The sequence below is a fragment of the Plasmodium relictum genome (assembly GCF_900005765.1).
Source record: "Plasmodium relictum strain SGS1 genome assembly, chromosome: 14".
Lineage (NCBI taxonomy): Eukaryota > Apicomplexa > Aconoidasida > Haemosporida > Plasmodiidae > Plasmodium > Plasmodium relictum.
Window position 1 is genome coordinate 727,548 of NC_041692.1, and position 15,400 is coordinate 742,947.

The 15,400-nt window shown below is 17.6% G+C and overlaps 5 protein-coding genes across 5 annotated transcripts; 4 read left to right on the forward strand and 1 right to left on the reverse strand.

Annotated features, from left to right (window-relative positions):
• Positions 1–85: 85 nt before the first annotated feature.
• On the forward strand, positions 86–3,512 carry PDEgamma (phosphodiesterase gamma, putative; the record flags this gene model as incomplete). Its single annotated transcript, XM_028679254.1, has 9 exons — positions 86–344; positions 469–617; positions 774–955; positions 1,106–1,210; positions 1,367–1,568; positions 1,688–1,825; positions 1,934–2,146; positions 2,294–2,509; positions 2,685–3,512. 9 exons carry the CDS (start codon positions 86–88, stop codon positions 3,510–3,512), a joined length of 2,292 nt encoding a protein of 763 aa, XP_028534986.1.
• Positions 3,513–4,988: 1,476 nt separating this feature from the next.
• PRELSG_1419500 (serpentine receptor, putative) lies at positions 4,989–6,301 on the forward strand (the record flags this gene model as incomplete). The annotated part of the gene is made up of 2 exons (XM_028679255.1): positions 4,989–5,091; positions 5,331–6,301. The coding sequence occupies 2 exons, from the start codon at positions 4,989–4,991 to the stop codon at positions 6,299–6,301; spliced, it is 1,074 nt and encodes a 357-aa protein (XP_028534987.1).
• Positions 6,302–6,770: 469 nt separating this feature from the next.
• PRELSG_1419600 (conserved Plasmodium protein, unknown function) lies at positions 6,771–9,893 on the forward strand (the record flags this gene model as incomplete). Its single annotated transcript, XM_028679257.1, has 1 exon — positions 6,771–9,893. The coding sequence occupies one exon, from the start codon at positions 6,771–6,773 to the stop codon at positions 9,891–9,893; it is 3,123 nt and encodes a 1,040-aa protein (XP_028534988.1).
• Positions 9,894–10,450: 557 nt separating this feature from the next.
• Positions 10,451–13,139, forward strand: PRELSG_1419700 (mitochondrial ribosomal protein S5 precursor, putative; the record flags this gene model as incomplete). Its single annotated transcript, XM_028679258.1, has 2 exons — positions 10,451–12,320; positions 12,454–13,139. 2 exons carry the CDS (start codon positions 10,451–10,453, stop codon positions 13,137–13,139), a joined length of 2,556 nt encoding a protein of 851 aa, XP_028534989.1.
• A 507-nt stretch (positions 13,140–13,646) lies between these two features.
• On the reverse strand, positions 13,647–15,277 carry PRELSG_1419800 (conserved Plasmodium protein, unknown function; the record flags this gene model as incomplete). The annotated part of the gene is made up of 9 exons (XM_028679259.1): positions 13,647–13,778; positions 13,871–13,998; positions 14,101–14,146; positions 14,391–14,428; positions 14,521–14,596; positions 14,684–14,728; positions 14,812–14,841; positions 14,942–14,996; positions 15,201–15,277. The coding sequence occupies 9 exons, from the start codon at positions 15,275–15,277 to the stop codon at positions 13,647–13,649; spliced, it is 627 nt and encodes a 208-aa protein (XP_028534990.1).
• Positions 15,278–15,400: the final 123 nt, after the last annotated feature.

The following is a 15,400-nucleotide window of genomic DNA, read 5'->3' on the forward strand; positions in this document are numbered from 1 at the left end:
TAATTATTTGTTATCTATAGTTTTTTTTTTTTTCTTTTCTTATTTCCTTTTTTATAATTAAAATTTATGTAATTTTTTTAAAAATATGTTAGATGATAATAAAGAAAAATATGATAAGAGCGATTCAGTAAAAAATGTCTTTTCACTTTTTTCTCTTACTAGTAATATAGAAGAAAAGGTTATCAAATTTTGGCCCTTAAAATTCTTGGATAATGAAGACGAATTATTATATACAATTAAAATATGTGATAATATTTATAAAAAAAGATTTTTTATTTTGATTTCTCATGTGAGTTCTCTCTTATTTATGTATTCAATTTGTTTAATTGTTGGAAGAATTAATGGTATATTCTATTATCTTTATTAAACTCTCTAAATTTTATTAAAAAAAAAAAAAAAAATTATATATATTATGTAAATAAATAATTTAATTATCTTTTCTATACAAACATATTTTTTTTTTTTTAGATTTATTTTCCGTATTAAGATTGACATTTATGTTTTTACATATATTTGTCGTACTTAACATTATATTAATTCTAATTTTACATTATACAAATTATATACAAAAATTTAAAAGTATAAGAGGAAAAATTTTTGTGATTTTCTGTATTTGTGTAAGTATTTTTATTAAGAAATAATAAATTTAATCAGAATAAATTTCTGAAATAAAAAAAAAAAAAAAATACACTGGGTATTATTACATCTATTATAATTTCTTTTTATTATAAATATACATTTTTTTTTTTTTCTCTCTCTCTTTTTTATTACAGGTGCTTTTACTATGGTGCTCATGGTTATTTATATTATTTAGTAATGTTAAGGATCATTTGCCTGTTGTTGTGAATGTAAATAATTTTTTATATGCAACATATACTCATAATAAAATAAATATTGTTTTATGCTTTTTTGCATATATCCCAATTATCTATTTAATTACAGTAATACCATGCAGGTAGGAACTATTTTAATATATATATAAAGATAAATATGAACAAAACCTATAAAAAGATATTTAATTTTTTAAAAAAAAATTTATCTTTTACTCATTTCATATTTATCTACTAATATAGATTCTCTAAACGTTTCTTTTTTTTTTTCTTAGAATATGCTACTCCTATATCTTCGATGTACTGTTTTTTATAATGAAAATAGTTATTTACTCCCTTTTCTATATTGTAACAGTAAAAAATTATATTCTAATAGACAAGTATTAAAAATAAAAAATAATTATATTATGATTATTATATAAATTAAAATGTCTTTATACTAAAATTAATATCATTGAAATTTTAAGAGGAGAAAAAAAAAATTTTTTTTTTTTCTTTATATATTTTTTAATTATATATATATATGTATTTTTTAGCATTTTTATGATAGCATCATCGTTTGTAGGAAGCATTTTTATATTCATGATAAGGTATATCATTGAAATTCAAAGAAGATTATCATTTCATAACTGGAACAAACAAATAAAACAAATTATAAAATTAAAAATAAACTTAAAAGAAGAAAAAGAAAGATTATCGTTAACAAATATTGAAGAAATCTATAATATAATTAATAATGTAAGAACTTTTTTTCGTTTTTCTCCTTTTTCCAATCACCATACTTAAATTTTTAAAATCACAAAATAAAATATAAATAATTAGTTACTAATTTATTTTTTTATTTCTTATTCTCATAGTGTATAGGCAATTTTGATAATATAAAACTAAATCCTATGGAAAAAAAATTCTGCATTGTGAATAATTTAAAAAAAATTTTAAATATTTTAAAAGAAGATAATTTATTTTCACCTGATAGAAAATTAATAAATAAAAAAGTTAGAAAAAAAAAAATTAACAAAATAATTTATGGAAAATAAGAACAATAAGAAATTTTAACTTTATTTGTATGCATAAAATATATTTTTTAATCTTTTTTTTTTTAGAACTATAATCATATATATGATTATCTAATGGGTATAAAAAAAAATAAAGATACATCAGAAAATAGAGAAGAATTTAAAGAAGAATCAGGAACAGAATCATTGATGGAATCTGTATCAGATGAAAAATCAAAATTAAAATTAGATTTAAAATCTAAATCGTTTTCAAAAAATGATGAAATAAAAAGTTTTACAAGTGACTTTCAGATAAACATAGTATAAAAAGAATAACATAAAATATTATGAGTTATATTAGTTATTTATAATACATTATTTGAACATTTTATTTCTCAAATAATCTAGAATATAAAATTATATTAAATTTTAAAATTTTCTTTTTATTCTATTTTTTTTTTTTTTTAGTATTCTGAAAATTTAGACATGAACACATGGAATAGTATGTTTTTAAATCAAAAAATAGTTAATAAGGATATATTCATTCAAATAGGAAACCATTTGTTGCATAAATATTATACTTCTAATCAAAATATACCAAATGAAGTATTATGTTCATTGCTTCATGAAATGAAAAATGGATATAACGATGTTCCTTATCATAATTGTATTCATGCAGCAATGGTATTTATTGCATTTCATTTATTCTTGTATATATAAACTTCATATTTACTAATTAAACAATGTTTTTTTTTATTATTATACTTTATTTTTTTGTTATATCATATTCTACTTTATCTTATTTTGTTTTATATATAAAAAATAGTTTCCCTTTTTTTTTTTTTTTACTTTTTCTTAGGTAACACAACATTGTAACATTTTAGTTAACAATTTAGAAACAGCAAATATATTACAAGATAATGAGATGGCTGCCTTTTTTATTGCGTCTTTAGGCCATGATATAGGTCATTTTGGGAGAACAAATATTTTTCTTAAGAATTGTTCTAACTTTTTAAGCATAATTTATAATGATAAATCTATTTTAGAGAATTATCACTGTTCTTATTTATTTCATATATTACTAAAAGAAGAAAATAATATTTTTAAAAATGAGAGTTCGAAAACTTTATTAACTCTCAGGCAACAAATAATAGAATTAATATTAGCAACTGATATGAGTAAGCATATAAAAATATTAGCTCAATTTCGAATTAAATCAATTAAAATAAAGTCTTATATTGAAAAAAATATTATCTTATGTTTAAAAATGATAATAAAGGCTGCTGATTTATCTCATAATTGTGTTGACTGGAGTGAACATTATTTATGGGTAAAACGATTAGTAAATGAATTTTATCATGAAGGTGATGAAGAGTTAGGAAAAGGCCATGAAATTCATCCTTTATTTGATAGAAGATCTCATAATAATTTTATACAAATACAAAGAACATTTTTAAAAGAATTAGTCTATCCTTTAGTAATTTTACTTAAAACATTAGACAAAAGTACTATTACACAATATATGTTAGAAAAAGTAAAAAGAAATTATTCTAAATGGACGAAAATAGAAAAAAACACTACTAAAAAAAAAAAATATTTGAATGAATTATTAAGTAATATTCCTGAATCATGGAAAAACTATTATCAACCTAATTTGGATATTTATCACATAAAAATATATAAATAATTATTTTAATGTGCTTTTTCTTATTTCTCTCAATTAATTTTCATTATTTTTTTATATAATCATATTTATATTATATAATTTAACTTTTATAATATATTCAACATTTTCTTTTTTTTTCGTCATTTATTTATGTTAATTTTTTTTTTTAATAATATATGCAAAATGGTAATTACATTATATAATTAAAAATTAATATATATTTAATAATTTGTTTTTGTATTAATATAATTTTAAATGTATAATTTGTAAATAAAATTATCTTATAACTTTTCTTGTCTTCTTAAAAAAAACACTACATGTTTATAGATAATTATATTTAATAAACATATTTTAGTATTTATTTATTTATTTTTTTTTTTTTAATGTTTTAAAATACTGTTCAATTATTTTATTTTAATAATTATTTTAAAATAATTGTAAAAAAAGTTTGTAAATTTAACTAGTTCTTTTTTAAAAAGGTGTCTATAAAAAAAAAAAAAAAAACATCGATTATTCTTTTAGTACTTCCTATTTATGCTTTTATAAACTATGATACGTATATATAAATATTTAAAAAAATGTTACTTGATTTCTTCTTAATAAGAATTTTTTATTTCGTGTACTATGTTCTATACTAATTTCCCACTTATTTGTTTATATGAAAAAAATATTTATTTTTTATAATTTTAAAATTAAAAAAAAAAAAAAAAAATTTGAAATTTTTCCTGTTATTTTTTTCGTAATTAAAAAATTAAAATAATAAAAAAAAAAAAAAAAAATCTTGTCCAATCTCAATTTATTAAAAGTTTATTCTTTTTTGAACATCTCAACTTTTTAGTTTTATGATATTTTGAAAATAAAATTTTTTTTTTAAGATTTTTACAGAGAATAATTAATTCATGCAGTAATATTTTAAAAATTTATTATTTAAACAATTCGATCTACTAAATATAATTATCTATTTTTAAATTGTAAATATTGATTTTATGTTAAGTTTTATTATTTTGTACATTTAAAAAAAATGTACAAGAAAAAGGAAAATGAAAAAAGAAGGAAGAAGTAATAAAAGTAATATAACTTTATTATAAATATATTAACAATAATTTCAGTGAGATCAAAAAAAAAAAAAATTATATAAAAATAAATATAAGAAAAGAAAAGAAAATACATATGTGTATATTTTTTTTAATAAATATAAAATTTTTCTTGGGCATTTCTATTTAGAAACTTTCATGAAAACTTTTTTTGCTTAAATATTTTAGATAAAAATGTTACAGTATAAAATTTTTATTGGAATTTTTTTTAAATAATTTATTTTTGCTTTCATTATAATAAAATATTAACTTTTTTTTTTTTGTTTTTTTACTCATTTCCCTCCCTTGCATATATATTTTTATTGAGTTTTAATGTAAAACTAAGTTTCCTTTTTATATGAGAACTTATAATTATTTTTTGTTTTAATAAAAACATTTTTTTATTCCTAAATTTAATTTTCATATGGCTAAAAGACATAAAGTGACAGTCACAATTTTATCAATTCTTTTTTTTTTAATATTCACGGGGATTCATACAATTTTTACAGAGTTTAACAAAAAAGATTGTTAGTTAAAAATAAAAATCATAGATTCTAATTTTTCTTTATAATTCATAAATATATTTACTTTTTTTATTAAAATTTTAAGTTAAAACTTTATTATTTATATTTTTTCCTATAGATATAAAACTTAATAAATTTATATAACTTTATAATTTTTTAAAATAATAAAAAAAAAAAAAATATTATAAAGGATATTCATATTTATATATATGTATTTATTTATTTTTTTTTTTTTTCTAAAGGGTTAGAATTATATACAAGTTGCTATGGTACAGGTAATGTAAAATGGGAATTGCTTATAATTTTAACAATTTTTAATTTTTTATTTTTATTAGTAAATGTAAATTACAAAGAAAATGTTAGTAATTTAAATAATAGAAAGAGCCAGACAAGTGATATGAATGATGATTTAATAAACTTAGATATGAATGAATTTAGCAACAACGAGAAAGATGAAAGCAGTAAAGAAAATGAAAAGGAAAAAATTTATAATAAATTGAAAATAAGATATTTATATAACATAAGTAATTCTCTTGTTTGTTATTATAGTATGTGGATATTATGTTATTATTTAATTTATTTTTTATGTTTCTTAAGTTTTTTATATGGAATTAGAATATTCAGTAATAATTTAATTAATATATATACAATTAGAACATGTAAAATTGATAAAATGACAAATTATATGTTATCAGAAAGTACATTTATAAGTTTATATTGGGTTATTATAAATTTTAACGTATTTTTAAGTAAATATACGGATTCTTTTTATATTTCAAATTATCTGAAATTAAATATGAAATTTAGTAATAAAAAAAAAAAAATAATTTTTCTTCTTAATTATGCATATCAAGTACTACTATTATTTTATAGTATATATAAAAATATTTCTTTATTTACGAGAGGAGGTTATAGCATGAGTCAAATAATATGTGCTCTTATATTTCTTTGTCTAATATTATATACTATTTTAGAAATTACTCATGTTTTAGAAATAAATAAACCATGTTATATTAGTAACTCCAAGCTGCCTTTTCATTATATATGGGCAATTATTTATTTGTTTATAATTTTTATTTCATCAATTATATTTTATTTTTCCGTTTTTAGTTATTCTATAAAAGATCAATTTGTAAATTTTCAAATAATGTTATGGATTTTTTTTATAACTTTAACCTACATAAAAAAAAATCAACTATTTATTAAAGTTTGATATTATTTTTATTTTTAATTTTTTTTTTTTTTTTAAATTGAAATAAAAATAAGAAAAAAGAAGAAGAATATTTTTATGTAATAAAATTAGACAAAAAAAAAATAAAATAAAATAAAATAAAAAAAAAAAAAAAAAAAATACACACAGATGTACATATACATGTATAATAGATATATATTACTTTTCTTTTCTTTTTTATGAAAAAAGGATGATTACAGATATTTAGTTTATCATCTTTAATAAGTATTTATATATATATATATTCCTTCATTACATTGAATTAAATATGTTAAAATAAAATAATAAAGTAGATTAGGTAAATGCATTTTTTGAAATTTCTTATGGTAATATAATAAAAATTTCATTACCTCATATAATAAAAGAATTATAATTAAGTTAAAAAATGTTGAATTTTTTTGATAAAATAAAAAATCAAAAGGGGAAAAAAAATAATGTATAAAAATACAAAATGATAATACCTAAAGTAGAAATTGCCTTCTTAATTTATAATTTTGAGTGTAATAAACTAAGAATTTATGAAAAGTCAGAAATCATTAAAGAATTAAATAGAAAAATAAATAAGTATGGTAATTTTTCTCTACAAAGTAGTTATAAGTATGTTAATAATTTCTCTTATACAACGAAGATATTTCATTATTTTTTTAAACTAACGGAATATTATCTTTTTAAATATTTTAACAGCATTATTGTTGATTCTATTTTTTTTTTTAAATGTATAAATGATATTAAAAATAACTCCTTTTATGATATCCAAAAGGAAGAAATGAAAAATCAATTTAATATCAATCAAAATAAGGATGTAGAAAAAAATGAAAACATAAATGATTATGAAAATAAAAAAATAAGTGATAATTATTATTTTGATTGTAAAACTTTACATCTTTTTATCGAAAACCTAAAAAGAATACACAACAAAAATAATAAAAAAAATGTTAGCAAAAATAATAATAATATTAACATTAATAAGAAAAATACCACTAAAAAAGCAAATACAGAGAAAGAAAATAAAAACGTTACAGAAATTAATCCATCAGAAAAATTAAAATTTCGAAAAAAATTTTTATATGAATTGTGTGAAATTAACAACTTTTATAATAAGAAAAATATAATGGTTATTATTACAAAAATTTTTCGCAAAATAATTAATAGAAATAAAATCAGGCAATTTATATGTGAAAATGATAAAATAAAGAAAAAGAATTATTTGAAATTCTTTTTAAATTTATCTTTGGGGATTTTTATTTACGTATATATGTATAAATATATCAAAGAAAATTATAAGAATATTGAATATTTTATATTTTTAAATAATTTAAAAAATATCAGACAAGTATATTTTAATAATGTACCATATTTAGAAAAAAATCAAATAGTTAGTTTTATTAAATATATAAAGTTTATTAATATTCAAATGTTTCAGTACATATATATATCGTTTTTTGTTAGCATATACAAATATGTTAACCTAATTTATAATTTAACAATTTTATCATTTTTCAGTTATTTCAAGTATCTATATGAAAAAAATAAAGAAGAATCACTTAAAAAAAAAGATGAACCATCAGAAATCAAATATAGTCTTAAAGGTATAGAAATTATAAAAGATGAAATATGCAAGAGAAAAAATGATACTAACAATGAACATAAAAATTATGAACATCATGATAAATCATTTAGAGAAAATATAGAAATAAAAGAAAATGAATCATTTAGATATGTGAGAAAAGAAAATACAAAAATAGAAACGTATAAAGACGCTAATAAAATTACAAATTATTGCACTAATAAATATTCTATTGGAGAAAATAAAAAAAGAGAACAAGGTATATATCATATACTTAATGAAAATTATAATTTCAAATTAAATAATTTAAGTAAGGATACTCCTTTAAAACAAGATTATATTTATTCTGTTGAAAATAAAAGAGAGTATATAAATGAATTAATCTACGATTGTTATATATATGTTTTTATTTTTTTTAAATATATAAGAGATGTAAGAAAGAAAATGAAATCAAAAATTATAAAAATACAAAAACATATTAAAAACATGTTAAGTGTATTTGTTAAAATATATAATTTTAATAAGGTAAAAGGAGAAGATAGAAAAAATTCTTTGAATAGAAATTTGGAGAAAAAAGATGATTATTATGGCATATTAGAAAATAATGACTCCATAAATAGTTATTTAGATAATGCATTGTATTTTTTGTATTTTAATTATATAGAATTAAGCAAAAGTTACAAGAGTTGTATAAAAATAAATTACAAAATTATTAAATTAGTACACATGTTTCATTTATTATTAAAACATTTTTATAAGTATTTTCCCGTTTTAAATATTAAAAAAGAAAATTGCACTATTTATAATTATTATAATAAATCTTTTATATACAATGAAAAAAAAAGAAAAAAAGATAATAAAAAAAATTTAAATGAAAGAAAAGAAAATCGTGAGGGAGAAGATAACTTTGACGTATTTAAAAACGTTATTGCTTATCAATTAGAATTTTTTTACTTCAATGAAAAAAAAAATCATGAAGAAGAAATAATTCATGACTTAGTGGAAAGTAATGAAGTTGAGTCATTTGATCATATATTTAACGCAAATGTGGATACATTTTTTTCTTTCGATGATGTGAAGCAATTTAAAGTAGAAGGAATAGGAGAAATGGAGAGAGAAGGAAAAGAAGGGATAAAAGGAGGAGGAAAAGGAGAAGGGATAAAAGGAGGAGGAAAAGAAGAAGAGATAGAAGGAAGAGGAAAAGAAGGAGGAGAAAAAAGAGAAGAAAAAAGAGGAGGAGAAGAAGAAAGAGGAGAAGAAAAAGACAGAGAAAGTGGAAAAGGATATGGAGAAGAAAGTATAGAAAGGGTTTTAAGTAATAAAATGTTATATAATTCAAAAAAATTATTTTTATACTGTCTTAATAACAATTTGGATAATTTTTTAATTAATGTAAATAAAGGAAATTTTTCTTTCGGAGATAATATAGTAGAATGTCAAGATAGAAATGATATTAAAAAAAAAAATAAAAATTATGTTTCATATATTGGAAAAATAAAAACTATAAATATAGAAAAAGAAAAAAATATTTTACAATCACAAAACAAAAATAAAAATTTATCTTTATGCGACAGCGCAATTTTAAATGTTTTAAAAAATAATATGAATGTTTATAATATAACAATTGAAATAATAGAAAATTTTTGTAACAGAAAATTATCATTTATAGAAAATTATATAGATGATTTGAATATGTATAACAAAAATGTTTTGGAAATATATAATGACAGTATTTTTGGTATTCACTATAAATTTGAAAAAGAAGCTCCTTTTGAAAGTGATGAATTAATAAAAAACAGAAAGTTATTAGAAGTAAAAATATTTTTAGATTATGAAAAAATATACACAAAAAAAACAGTAGAAACGCAAACACAAATTTCTTTATTTAAAAAGGATAAATCAATACAGATATCAAAAGATAAAGAAGTATGCACAACATCAGAACAAATAATTCAAACAAAAGAAATTAGTAACCCAATTTTTTATTTAAAAGATATATATGACTAAATTTTTTTAATTTTAAAAAAATAAAAAATATTTTTTATTAATACACCTCAAAAGAAGACATTTTACTGTAGAATAGTATTTTTAATTTTTTTTACACTTATAATTTTAGATTACCTTTTTTTTTCCCCCCTTAATATATATTTCACTATTTAGTTTTATATATATTTTATTTTATATTATTTTATATTATTATATATTATTTTATATTATTTTATTTTATTTTATTTTATATTATATTTTTTTATTTATTTTAATTATTTTTTTTTTTTTTTTTTTTTTAGCATTTATTTATTAATTTTATATATATTTCATTATTGAGCATCATATACATGTATTTTATTAATTTTTTTTTTTTTAAATGTTGTATAAATTTTATTTTATAAGTTTATATATAGATTTAGCATTCCCATATTTTTATTTTTCATGTCATTTATTTTTACTTTATTTTTTTTTTTTGTCTGTTTTACACTTTTTGTTTTTAATTAAAAATTTAAGGTAAATATTTTTGACTCTTTAATAGAAAAAGAAATGAATAGGAATTTTTATGTTTCATTAAAATGATAAGAAATATATATGAAAAAAAAAAATATTATAAATTTTTTTTATTTAGTTCTCGGTATATTCATAATAGCCATTTAAATAAAATTCTTAAGAATAGATATAAAGAAAAAGTTAGAGATAAATATTTAGATAATATATATAATAATGAAATTAATATTAATAGTATAAATAAAAACATAAAAAATAAAAAAGTTGATTATCTGAGACAGTTAATTTATGATGAAGCAGATGCCGATGAATATTTATTAAATGAAAATATTTTAGAAGAAATGAAAAGGAAAAAAAAAAAAAATGAAGGAAAACAAGAAAAAGAAAGAGATGCAAATAATTTAGATGAACTAGATAAAAAAGAAATGAGTGAATCAAAATATAAACAGGCAATTAGAATATATAATTTGTTAAAATTAAATGATAAAACTAATATTTTTGATGAAGATGTTTTTATGAATATAGAGAGTAAAATCAATCATGATATTTATCAGTTTTCTCAAAAAAATATTATCAATGATAATTACGAAGAAAAAATAAATGATGAAAATAATAAAAAAAAAAATATGATTGATGCTAAAGCTTCAGATAAAATAGAAAATAAAAAAGATGACTTAATAAACAATACTATCAATTTAAATGATAAAATAAAAATAATTAAAAATGATAATGTAAATAATGATATAAATAATGTTAAGAAGTGTAATGATAAAAACTTTATGAGTATAACAAAAATGAATTTGCCTATATTTAATCCAACTAGTTTTTGCTTAGCTGTAGAATGTTTAACTAATCATATATGCGATGATTTAATTTTTTTATTTGGAGATATAATTGATGAACAAAAAATACCTGAAAAAAATGAAAATGATAGATTATATAAATTTATTTGTTCATTAAGTGAATTTTTTTGTTTAGAAAAGAATGAAACAGACGTTGAAAGGTGGATGAATAATGTTTATAAGAAAATAAAAAATAAATTGCCATATAACATTAGTAATATTAAGGATGAATATATAGAAAATTGGATAAAAGGACATATAAGACGAGTTTTATTTAATGAAAAACATAAAAATGAAAAATTATATAAAGAAAAATATTATAATTTAGGAAATGATTTTATATATGACAATTTCTCAATGAGTAACGATGTGATAGATAATAAAATAGATTTTTCTACTAATAAATTAACTTATTATTTTAAAAGTATTATTGAATTTTTAATAGGGAAAGAAATAGATAGTAGTTTAGAAGAACAATTAAATATGATGTTTTTAAATTTAAAGAAAATAGGTTTAGAAAACTGGTTAAAAATGGATGTCAAAGATTTTGAGAAATATCTCTTAAGAAATAATAATAATTCAAATTTTTTAGAAATAACGGACAGTGATAGGTACGTCTCTTTTTTAATGTTAAAGTGTGCTAGCAGAAATATTACAGATTTTTTTTTTTATGAAGAGTTTTCTCCTTTTTATCTTTTTCATGAAAAACCAAAGGATTCTATTGAAGAAAAGATAAACAAATTAGAAGAAAATAAACATATATCTGATGAAGAAATAAAAAAAATGATTTATTATGACAATTCATCCGTAACGATACTGAATAATAATACCAACAGCTCCGAATATCACGAAATGGATATTGATCTATTTTTAGAGAAGGAAAAGAAATATAATATGAACAGGTCATTAATTACTTACAGTTTTGATGAAAGTACGAATTCATACACATATAAATATAAGCAAATTCCTAATACTATCTATGATCCTAATACAAATAAATATATAAGAGAAAAAGAAACAATTGATCCCATGTTAAAATTAAATGAAATGAGATCATCTATATTAGAAGTTAAAAGAATGATGAGCATGACTAAGGGTTAATATAATAGAAAGCATTTTAATCATATAGAAATTTATTTTGTTAATGATAATTTTTTATTATTTAAACTCATGCTTCCTCTTGATAAATTATTTTATTTTTTATTTTTATTTTTTTTTTTTATTTATAGATGGTAGGGTTTATTATATAAGAATAGTGATAGTAATAGGAAATGGAAAAGGTGTATATGGTTATGGAGTTGGATTCGGAAAAAATATAAAAGAAGCAAGAAATAGTGCATTGTTGAACTCTATTAGTAATATAGATTTTTTAGATTACAATTATAAAAATTGCATATTAAATTTTCCCGTAAGTGGACAAGAATATTCTTCACATGTTAAAATAATACCAAGACCATTAGGAAAAGGATTAAAAATGAATAAAAAATATTTACCATTGGGTTACATTTTGGGTTTGGATAATGTTAAGATATCTTTTAGTGGTAGTAATAAATGGATGAGTAGAATAAAAGCTTTAAAAAGATGTTTAGATAAAATAATATCTATTAAAACTTTATGCAAAATGACTGGAAAAAAGTATGTGTGTCATTTTGCACCTCATTATTGTACTAGCCATTGGCCTGATTACTGGTTTAAAAATATATTAAAAGAATATAAATATAAAATTCAAAAAATTCAGAAAAAAAGAAGTATTGTTTGCAAAAAGAACTTTAGATCTAACATTTCAAAAATCCCAGAAGAAGTCAAACCTGATTTCACTCCTTATTCGTGGAAAACACCAATTCATAAATATATAGAATCACAAAAATTAAAAAAATACGTTGATAATAATATTTATCATACGAATATTTTTTAAATATATATATATATATATATATTTAAAAATAATTTTTTTTTCTTGAACATGATTAAATTACTTAAGATTTAAAAATACGTATACTTACATAAATCAGATTTTCATTTTTTATGTTTTAAATATTTTTATTTATATGAACAATAAATATTTTTTTATCTAAAATTCATCTTATCATTTTAAAATGATTTTTTATTTGTAATATTATTTTTTTTTAAATTATTTCTATATTTTATAAATTAATTTTATTATTTTTTTTTTTTTTTTACATACATTTTTTAATAAAAAGTTCTTGTAAACAAACAAAAAATATATATATATATATATATAATAGATATTCATATATTTTTTATTATAAATTAAAAAGTTTTCATAAAAAAAAATAAAATAAAGCAATGGAATTTTACAATAATTAAAAATATAAATTAAAACTATGTATGATTAAAATTTTTTCATATATTCATTTTTTTATTATATTTTTCTTTTTCTTTTTTTCCCTTAATAGACATTTTATTGTTCTTTATTTATTATTAATTGTTTTTCTTCAAATGTATTTGGTGTGCTAATACTTATTAAAATGTAAAATCCAATAATAACGAAAAAAAATATCAAAAAAATTACAATTAACTGAGATAGGATGTTCTAAAAAAAAAAATAAATGTGTATAATAAATTTAAAATGTTATTAAAAATTAAGATTTAATCTTAAGTTTTTTTTTTTAAATTTATAATTACAGGATTTGTATGAAAAACGTTCTTATTTCCTTTTACATCTTCAATGTTATCAAAAATCTCATTTTCTTTGCAAGTTATTATATATGATATATGTTTTGGATGTTTTTTATAAACTTCTTGTATAACTTCTATTAATAATAAAACAAATAAAAAAAAAAAAATCTCGTAATATGAAAGTGTATAAAAAATAATTTTAGAATAATTTTATTTTATATTTTTCAGAAAGAAACCTGGTTCACCGCTAACAGTATATACAAAGATAGAAAAAGAGTATGTCTAAAAAAAAAAAAAAAGTAAATAAATTAAATTTTAGAAAAACAAATAAAATTTTAATTAATTAAAAAAAAAAATTATTTGAATTAAATGAATAAAAATAATAATCCCTTAATATTTTTTAATATTATATTTAAACTTTTTAAATAAATTTATTCTTTTTTTATTAGGTTTCATTATTTTTTTTTTTAAAGTATGCTAAAATACAATTATAAACAAATTTATAAAATAAAAAGTATATAATTACATCTTTTGATTTAATATATTCTTTTGTTTCTTTCTCATCTAATTTATCAAAAAAAAAAAAAAAAATATGTGGTTAATTAGTTTAATAGATAGATAAATTAATTTTTTTTTTATGAATTTAAATAATGAACCTAAATATTTTAAACTTCTTCCTTTTATTAATTCTTTAACATAAGAGCATGATCCTTCTATTGCTAACTTATATTTCTATAAATTCAATATTAAAAATAATGAATGATAATAAAAATAGCAATAATAATAATTAAATCATATATATATGCTTAATTATATTACATTAAAAATTTCTGCGTACACTACTTTTATATCTGAATTGCTTGTCTATAAGAAAAAATGATATAAAATAATACAAAATAAATGAAATGGTTTAAAAAAGTTAATTCATAATTTTTGTGATTCTTTACTTTTGTGTCTAAAAAGATATTAAAAACATTCTGAAAAAAAAAAAAAAAAGAACATAATAAAATGAAGTTGGATATATATATATATATATATGTTAAAAATCAAATAATATTCTTAAGAAATTGTTTTTACATCAGTCAAGTTCAAAACTGTATTTTTATCGAAATTATAGACATCTTTATTAGAACTATAAAAGAAAAAATATATATATACATATATATTTATATATATATATATACATATATATTGTTGGTTATAAAAAATTGTATAAAATTGCAAAAGTGTCAATATATTTATTATTTTATTTTTGTACAATAAAGAAATAAATTCAAAAAGTTTTACATAACATAAAAAAAAAAAAAAAAAAGTATTTATCTATAAGTATGCTTACTCAACTATTATAAAGTCACAAAGGATGTAAGGTATCAAGAAAAAAAATAAAGTTAAAAAAGAAAAATATTTAAGCATCTTAGAAGAAACTAAAAAATAGAAGTTATGCAAAATATTAAAAAAAATATCTTTTGTTATTCAAAAAATCATAATAAGAAATATTGAATTGTACAAATAAAAATAAAAAAAAAAAAATTTTAG